Here is a 10000-nt window from a genome sequence, read left to right as displayed (position 1 = left end):
ATTACCTTCAGATTTAGAGGGTGTTTGCGTTCATTCTCAAAGTAAGGAGGGTTGATAGTGATGGCGAGGATGATGGAATGAATTAGGATCGTGTTGGTGAGAATGAGAGGGATGGTGAAAGTTATGATCTTTTTTTTCTGTGGATGGAAGGTTGTTTCGTTGCCACTGTTTTTTTGTTTTGTTTTGTTTATTTTTTATTGTTGTTGGTTATGATAACTAAGGCAATCATAAGGGTTCTAATACTACTGCTGTTTGTACTACAACTACCCTTACTAATACTAATAATACTTCTGCTACTACTATTGAATAGTTAGATAATGTTAATGATAATAATAATGATAATGATGATAATATTTATCATAATGATAATAATAGTTATAATAATAATGATGATAAGAAGAAATGCAACAGCAGAATGGTAATGATAATTATAATAGTAATAATGATAATGATAACGATAATAATAACAATAGCAATGATGGTAATGATAATTATCTAATAATCAAAATAATTTTGAATATTATCATCGATATAATGATAATAATGACGATATACGAAAAAATATAATGATAATAATAATAGCAATGATTATCACATTAACAAAAATCACGTACTTACCTATGTAAGTGTTTTCCAAAATGCGGAAATGTAACTAAAAAGACCTAACAACATAATGAAAATCCAAGTAGCGAAACCGGGATAATTTACCAAGCAAACAAACCAACTTTAATGAAAGAATAAACAATCTGCAAAATTGCCTTTTCGAGGAAGTGAACTGCTCCAGCATTGTATTAAACGATTTTATTTTGTTCTTTCTTTCTCAACTCTTCATCTCACGTTTTTTTTCCTTCCCTTCTTTTCCTTCTCTGTCTCTTTTTTTTCTTTTTTTTCTTTCGTGTCTTTACGCCCTTTCTGTCTCTTTCTTTTCTTCCCCTCCTTTTTCTTGTTTACCTCTTCTTATCGCTTTCTTTGTCTCTCCTCCCCTTCTTTCTCTCTTTTTTCCTTCTATTCTTTCATTCTTTCTTTTCCCGCTCCTTTTCTTTCTTTGTCTCTACCCTCCTTACCTTTTTTTTTCCTTCGTCGTGTTTTTGTATGTCCTTCTTATTTCCTTCTATTCTTTCATTCACTTTCTTTTCTTTTTCTTTTTCTTTGTCTCCATCTTCCTTTCTCTCTTTTTTCCCTCTCTCACTATTTTACAATCTTTCTTCATCTCTCTTTCTCGTTTCTACCAACCTTTCTTTATTTCATCTTGTTTTCCTCGTATTTATTTTCTATTTTCCATCTTTCTATATCCTTTGTTTCAGTCTTCCTTCCTCGTTCCATCCTTTTTTCCACCGTCATTCCATGTTTTCTCACTTTTACACGCTTTCCTCTCCTATCCTTCCCCTTCTCTTACTCCATTCTCCATCATTCTCCTGTATTCTCTCCCTCCTTACTTTACGGTCCGTCTCTCTGTCTTCTTCTATTCTTCTTCAGTCTCCCTTCCTCTCTCTCTTTCTCCTCTCTCTTTCTCCTTCAGTCTTTCATTCTCTCTCCCACTTCTCCATCCTCTCCCTCCTCTCCATCCTCTCCCTCCTCTACCTCCTCTCTCCATCCTCTCCCTCCTCTCCATTCTCTCCCTCCTCTCCATCCTCTCCCTCCTCTCCATTCTCTCCCTCCTCTCCCTCCTCTTCCACCCCTTCCTACCCGTCCTGCTCTCCTTTCCCAATTTCTTTCTCCCTCGCTCCATCACTCCCCAACCTTCACCCAATAGACTTTATCAGTGTTCACCATCCTCTCCTCTCGATGTTCCCGATGGCGCTGTGTTCAGTCGGGATTTCGAGAGGAAATCCTAGTAGCTCGAAATCGCGTCTAGTTATTGTCGGGTACGATTTGCTGACAGTGTCATCGGCAGATATGGGGCGCTGACGAGGACGGAGGAAGTTGTTACTGCTGACGCTTTGAGGAGTTTTTTTTTTTTTTGTTTTTTTTTTAGACTGAAAGGGAGGGAGGTATGCGTGAAGGTGGGGGTTAACTGCCTGTGTCTCTTCTTCTTGTTACTCTTCTTCTTTTTTCCACTTCTTATTTTTCCTCTTTCTTTTTCTTCTCTTCTTCCTCCTGCTCATCCTTCCTTTTCTTCTCTTTCCTCCCCTGCTTCTCATACTCCTCTTCCTCTTCTCTTTCTTCTTCGCCAAATTCAAGAAGAAGCAAGCGAAAGAGTAAAGAGAGGAAGGAAGACGCGATAAAACAAAGACGGATGGAAGAGAGGAGGGCGTAGCGGAAGGAAAGGGAAAAAAGGAGCATATTTCTGGGACGAGAATCTGGAGAAGAAAAATACGGGAGAGTCACCAAAGCCAAAAATATGAAAAAGACGATGATGGTGGTGGTGGTGGTGGTGATTGTGATGACGATGGTGGTAATTATGATGATAATGATGATGGTCAAGATAGTGATGACGATGACGGCAACAACGACGACGACATCAATTTTAAAAAAAATCGAAAAAGACAGGAAAGCTAAGGATAAAGCCAAAGAAAATGAAAGCACGAAGAGTGAGAGAGGGACGCTGAGACTCCGTGAAGTTGAAGCTCGAGTCTAATCTTTCGGAACTCGCCCTGAGAGATAAGATAAGAGCGAACATTCTTATCGCCTGGCCAGGGAGTCTACCCGGCGCTTTAGAAAGTGGGGACTCCGATTGGCTTTGAGATAAAAATGAGGTGAGAGGGTGGGGGTCGGGATTATTTTAGGGAGGGTGGGGTGGGGGGGTCAGAACGGGGGGTTCATACATGGGGTTGAGGATTATGTGATGAAAATTATTCGTTATAGTTTTTTTTTTTTTGAGATAGTGCCAGTTGACAGTGCCTTGGTAATATGTAGGTCTTGGGGATTATGTCATGTGAAGAAAATTATTCGTTATATTTTTTTTTTTTTCTAAAGTGAAATAGTGCCAGTCGACAGTGCCTTGGTAATATGTGCATAGTCATCCTTGGGGATTCATAGTCGAGGTTGCATTCAATTGACATGACAGTGGCGCTTTTCGTTCCTGTTTTCTGAAGTTCCCGTGAGACAGGTTGAAGTTTTAATGAGACCATCTTTTTTATAAGATTTGTCTTGTCTCTATTTGTTTTCTGAAATCCCCATAAAGTCAGTTCTCTCTCTATTCTACCATCTGTTCATATAATTTCTGCGTTCTGGAGTTCCAATGAGACTATTTCTATTTTTGTTTCTAAACCATTAGTTTACATTTCTCGAAGTTCCCATGAGAGAATTTGTCTTTTTGCTCCTGTTTGTCTCGACTCTTGTTCCCTGGAGTTCCCTTAGGATAACTTCTCTCTTTCTTTAGTTTAACTTGTCTTTGTGTCCTGAAGTTCCACTGAGACAGCATTATTCTTTTTTTGTGTTGTTTGTTTACGTTCTCATGCAGTAACGTCTTTATTTTATAACATGGGACGGTTTCCCTCTTCTTTCGTCACCGCTCTGCGTAAAACCCTTTATACAACTGATCTGAAGTTGACTGAAATTTGTACAGATACCGAGAGTTATTTTTGGAAGAAAAGGCATACTCTGAGGCAGGTCATAAGAGGTCATTTCAGCAGCTTTGAAGTTTTAATCAATAATGCGCAGCGACCTGTAAACATTTCTATCGACAGTTTGTTTTTTAACTTTGATGTGTAAAAAAGATAAATCAATAGAATACAGTGATAAAAAGAACATGGCTGATATGGCTAGTTTATTCTGATCTATTTCATCGGAGAGAAAGCATGAAAGATGTAAAAGATACTCACACACAAACACACACACACACACACACACACACACACACACATATATATATATATATATATATATATATATATATATATATATATATATATATATATATATATACATATATACATATATAGATGGATATATAGACACTTATGTATCTATTTAAAGACAGAAAAGTAGCAAGATAAAAAAGGATACGATGAGCAAACCGCGCAACAGAACACCACAGCCCTGAAGCCGTCTCTCCCCGTCACTCCGTCGGGAAACCGCGAAGTAAAACGCCTCCAAAGTGAGCATCGCGTTGCGCCGCCCGAGGTCTTGTGGGACAGTAAACATGCCTTAGTTCCTTTTTCTGGGTCCGGCGGCCCGAGAAGGAAGAGGAATTGGGCTTTGCATACATTGCAAGCGGTCCAGATGTGCATTTGCTTAACTCTCTTTTTTAACGTTTTTTTTCCCCTTTTTTCTTTCAATGTCTCCTTCTCTTTCTCTTTCTTTCTGTCTTTGTTTGGCTGTTCTTTTTCACTTTCTTTCTCTGTTTGTTTGACAATTCTATCTATCTATCTCCCCCTCTCTCTTCTCTCTCTATCTATCTATCTACCCCCCCCCCTCCCTCCCTCTCTCTCTCTCTCTCTCTCTCTCTCTCTCTCTCTCTCTCTCTCTCTCTCTACCTCCCTCCGTCTGAGAGTATAATATAATGTTATCTTCAATACCCAAGGAAATATTAAGACACAAGTGCAGCGAGCAGTGATGTAGCGACTATATATTAAGGAAGATCATACGGTTGTCTCACTTAGCACCGTTGCCTGGGTTTCTCTCTGTGATATGTTATTTGCGAAAGAGACAGTTGACAACCGTATTCTCATAACCTCGTATATCGGTTTCTTCCTTTTCCTTCTTCATTTGTTTTTCTTAGTCTTCGTTTTGTATTCCTCCGTCTTATTACTGATTTTTTTCACTCTCTCTTTCTTACTTGCTCTCTTCTCTTTCTTTCTTCCTTCTTTCTGTCTATGTTCTCTCTCTTTCTCTTTCTCTCTCTCTCTCTCTCTCTCTCTCTCTCTCTCTCTCTCTCTCTCTCTCTCTCTCTCTCTCTCTCTCTCTCTCTCTCTCTCTCTCTCTCTCTCTCTCTCTCTCTCTCTCTCTCTCTCTCTCTCTCTCTCTTCTTCTCTCTCTCTCTCTCTATCTCTCTCCCCTCTCTCTCTATCTCTCTCCCCTTCCTCTCTCTCTCTCTATCTATCTATCTCTCTCTTTTTCTCTCTCTTTCTCTCTCTATCTTTCTCTCTTTCTCCCCCCCCCCCCCTCTCTCTCTCTCTCTCTCTTTCCTTCTCTCTCTTCTCTCTCTTTTCTCTCTCTCTCTCTCTCTCTCTCTCTTCTCTCTCTCTCTCTCTCTCTCTCTCTCTCTCTCTCTCTCTCTCTCTCTCTCTCTCTCTCTCTCTCTCTCTCTCTCTCTCTCTCTCTCTCTCTCTCTCTCTCTCTCTTGCACGTACCCTCCACGCGGCGTTTCTCAAACATGTTCCAACACTTTATGGATCCTTTCCCATTCGTCATTTGACTCTGTTGAGAGAAATCGATAAAAGACAAAGCACATGTGGGCGTATGTGTGCGTGTGTGTGTGTGTGCGTGTGTGTGTGTGTGTACTTGTGTTTGTGCGTGTGTGTGTGTTGTGTGTTTTAATCTTAACATAACGATCTTAATATAACAATCAAGAAAGCTTCTAATGATTCTCTTTCTTCCCTTTACAGAACTTGAAGAATCAGATTATGACGACTAACCTCTGGGTGGAACAAGTGAGTACAATAGCGTTTTATTATTTGTTTGTTTGTTTCCGAATTAATATCTGTTTATGTTGAAGGACATTTTAGACGTGAGTCACTTCGGATACAGCAATGTGATTGTATGCTAGAGCTGTCACATTTAATTAACATGCAATTAATGCGAAAGTACAAAAAGTGATTGACTCATGCGTAGGATAATAATCAAAGCTATTAATGTGTTTGCATTAATTATGCAAAACATATTAATGAAAACAGGAGTAATAAAGACGATGGATGATAAAGACGATGAGGTGAGAATGATGGTTGTAATAATAATGATAATGCATGTAACGATAATGATAGTGATAACGTTAATGATAATCATGATGAAAAGAATGATGATTATAAGAATGATGATAATGATGATCATAATGATAACAATAGTAACAATTAATAATAATTATGACAATAATGATGATTTATAATTTATAATTATGATTTATGATTACGATGATAAAATGATAATGATAGTGTTATCATTGTCATCTACATTGCCATTGTCATAGTAGTTATTGATGCCATTGTCATAACCTTTATTATTATCATCACTATCAATATCATTCGTAGTAATAATAGAGAAGTAGAGTAGTATTTTAGTAACTAACATAATCAACAATGTCATTACGATACCGCTAAAACTAATAGCGATGGCAATACCAAAACATCGAACTACCATACCGAAAACAGAATAAAATCAAGCACAATACGATAGACTGTAATAAAACCATCATAAACAAATTTATTCGAGAGCCTCTTTGATAAGAATCGGCGTTTTCAAGAACGTTTTAGGAACGTGGCGAAGAGATGACCGTTTGTACGTCTGTGGTATTGTGTGTGTCCTTCTTTTCTTCTTTTCTTCTTCTTATCCTTCTCCTCCTCCTTCTCCTTCTTCCCCTTCTTCTCCTTTTCCTTCTCCTTTTTCTTCTCCTTCTTCGTCTTCTTCTTCTTCTGCTTTTCCACCTTCATCATCTTCTTCTTCTCCTCCTCCTCCTTTTCCTTCTTCTTTTTCTGCTTCTTATTCTTCTCATTCTTCTTCATTTCTTTGCACTTCCTCTTCTTTCGACTTTCCTATTTCTCCGTTTTTATTCTTTTCTTTTTTTTCTTTTCCTTCTTCTTCTTGCTTTCATCATCTTATTTTTTCCTATTCTTATTATCATTATTACTATTATCCCTCCTCCTCTTCGTCCTCGTCCTCGTCCTCCTCCTCCTCCTCCTCCTCCTCCTCCTCCTCCTCCTCCTCCTTCTCCTCGTCCTCCTCCTCCTCCTCCTCCTCCTCTTATTATTATTATTATCATTATTATTATTATTATTATTATTATTATCATTATCATTATTATTTTTTTGTGTTATTATTATTACTATTGTTATTATCATTATTATTGTTATTATTATTACTATTGTTATTATCATTATTACTATTATCCTCCTCCTCATTGTCATTACTGTCATTATTATCGTTAGTATTATCATTTCCATTATTATTATTATTATCATTAGTATTATTATTTGCATTATTATTATTATCATCATTATTACTATTATCCTCCTCCTCCTCCTCCTCTTCCTCCTCCTCTTGTTCCTCTTCCTCCTTATCATTATCATTATCATTATCATTATTATTATTTTCATTATTATTATTGTTGTTGTTATCACTACTATTGTTATCATTATTACTATTATCCTCCTCCTCATTAATATTATTATTATCATCATCATCATCCTTATTATTATGATTATTACTATAATTATCATCATTATTATTATGATTATTACTATAATTATCATTATTGTTATTATTATTACTATCATTATCATCATTATTATTATGATTATTACTATCATCCTCTTCCTCTTCATTCTCCTCCTATTTCTTCTTCTTTTTGTCCATGTCGATTGTGTATGTGTTGAGTGGGATGTTTGAGGCAATAGCCAGACGATTTCGCTTCTTCTTGTTTTACTTCTTTCACTTGGGAGCATCTTGCGTTATCAGGAGAGTGAGTGGATTGGGCTGAGAAGCTTAATATGTATTATTTCATATAGGATGAATATATATGCTTTATTAGACAATTTCAGCATTCGATCGAGCATATGCATTATCTCGTTTGGTTTCAGAAACAATCATAATGCCATCGAGATGTATCGAATCTCCTCCTTAAACCTCCTTCCTATAACATCACCCTGTGTTCTTACGGCAGGAGGTAAACTCTAACCTGGCGGAGATAATCCAACAGTCGTGCTTCTTAATGCCTCACTGGAAACTCCTGAACCGCTGGAAAGCTTCAAGTGAAACGTGGAGCATGAAAATCGACTCGAAAAGTGGGTTTAAGCCAAGAGAAACGGTTGCTTTCGAGGTTAAGCGGGGCGTGGCGCGAACGACTTGCTCCAAATGTTTCAGACAGATTCTACATGTGGATGTGTGCGTTTCTGTTTCCGTGTACACCTCTGATTTCTGTCCGAGTCTATGTGTGCATTTTTTTTTCTCTGTCTGCATTTTCCCTGTAATAATTAAAAAATTGACGCTATGTTCGCTGAATATTAATGTCTGTTTTGTGGTTGTCCGTGTAACTAAAAATTGGGGTTTTGTCCGCAGAGTTTAATGCTTGGCTCTGGCAGTCCTGTTGGTTGTCTGGTGTGTATTGTTACTAAGGCGGACCTGACGCCTTTGTACAGACGGGTGTATTTGTTGTTGTTGTCTCTACAAGCAAATTTAGTGCCGCGAATATGACAGAGCAGACTTAAATCCATATGAAGAGTAAGCTAATGTGACAAGATTAAAATAAAGAAACACGAACAAAGTACCGACAAAGGAAGAAGTCATGAGAAGTAATCGATGGAAGAGAGAGAGAGGAAAGAGTGACAAGAAGAGAAACTAGCTGAAAGAAGAAGATGAGAATTTAAGAGAAAAAAAAAGAAAGAATGATAAACAATTTCATTTAAAATCATGATCATAATATTTAATCACCTGGGCTAGTTTCACTTTTTTTATGTCAAGCACATTCATTTAGCCTCGTTTTGTATAAACACGAGTTGCGCTTGCATAATAATTGGACAGCGTCAGAAGCCTTTGGGGAAAATGAAAGTTAGAGAAGATATCTTTCCCCAGAAAGGAAAAAAAACATAACCCGAAAATGCATATATCACTTTTTCGGACTCAGATCCGTATTGGAACAGTCGGGTATTTATTTTTTTCATATTCTCATAGTTTAGAAAGATTTGCTAATCCCCCAGCTTAATTAGTCCAATTAGCAGTGCGTAATGTCTTTACATGTTAGCATTACTGTTCCATGGTGACGTCACGCCCGTTTTCACTTTAGGAGCTAGGAAGGGGGACTAATGATTGATAATTGAATGAAAATATTAAGATATTTTATGTCTGAGTATTTGTGTGCGTGTGTGTGTGATTCTATATGAAATGGAAAATGGAAAATGTATGCTTATCTACATACAGACACACACAGGTTGCCGTGTTTTGTGTATATTTACCCCGTTTCGTGTTATGAAAAGTGTAACTAGACAAATAGTGATAATTCCGACAAAGAAACAGCTTTTTCAGAAAATGAAGAGCTTTGAGGGGTCCGCCCCAGGGATCCTCATGTTAATTACACAGTCAGGCAAGGGTTCCCAGGACAGTTATTTGCATGATTAATATTTCTGACGACTTGAGGAAACACCAAGACGTAATTTCACGTGTGTTAATGTTGGTGCGAGGGAATGCTCGAGAAGGCAGCCTCAGGACCATCGATTTCCCTTCTGTTCTGCAGACGGATTAAATTGGCGCCATTGTTTGTAGACAGCGCGCGGTGATAATAACGCCGGTTGAGAATTTATAATTATGCGCGGGGTCTTTCTTCTCCCTTTGTTTGTGCAGGGTGTTGCTTTGCCTTTAATAAGCCATGGAAAATGCGATATACATGTAAACTTTATTTTAAAAGTTCCGCAACTCATAAGGCTTTCGGGCAGCGGGATAGAGGGTCCGAACTTACTTAGTCTTAGTGCAAAGATTTCTCAAATCTGTCTGTGTGTGTGTGTGTGTGTGTGTGTGTGTGTGTGTGTGTGTGTGTGTGTGTGTGTGTGTGTGTATGTGTAGTTATATGTATATATATGTATATATATTATATATATATATATATATATATATACATATACATACACATATGTATGTATATATATATATATATATATATATATATATATATATATATATATATATATATAACAAATATAATATATATATATATAATATAATATATAATATATAATATATGATATATAATATATATATACATATACATATACATATACATATAATATACATATATATACATATATAATATACAATATATAATATATATATATACATATAATATATAATAATATATATATATATATATATATATATATATATACATATACATATACATATACATATATATATAATA

The 10000-nt window shown here is 36.7% G+C and overlaps 1 protein-coding gene across 4 annotated transcripts in view; it reads left to right on the top strand.

Moving 5' to 3' along the window:
- The window catches only part of LOC122247273 (acetylcholine receptor subunit alpha-like), a 653206-nt gene that overhangs the window by 595123 nt on the left and 48083 nt on the right, over positions 1 to 10000 (top strand). For all 4 annotated transcript variants that reach the window (XM_086550983.1, XM_086550984.1, XM_043006417.2 and 1 more), the window contains one exon: positions 5490 to 5534. In XM_086550983.1, the coding sequence (XP_086407109.1) occupies positions 5490 to 5534 (45 nt within the window). The remainder of the gene's footprint in view (positions 1 to 5489; positions 5535 to 10000) is intronic.

This window comes from Penaeus japonicus, unplaced genomic scaffold, assembly GCF_977035675.1.
Source record: "Penaeus japonicus unplaced genomic scaffold, GWHDUDI00000001_assembly GWHDUDI00000024, whole genome shotgun sequence".
NCBI classification, from domain to species: Eukaryota; Metazoa; Arthropoda; class Malacostraca; order Decapoda; family Penaeidae; genus Penaeus; species Penaeus japonicus.
This window is presented reverse-complemented; position numbering and strand designations above follow the sequence as displayed.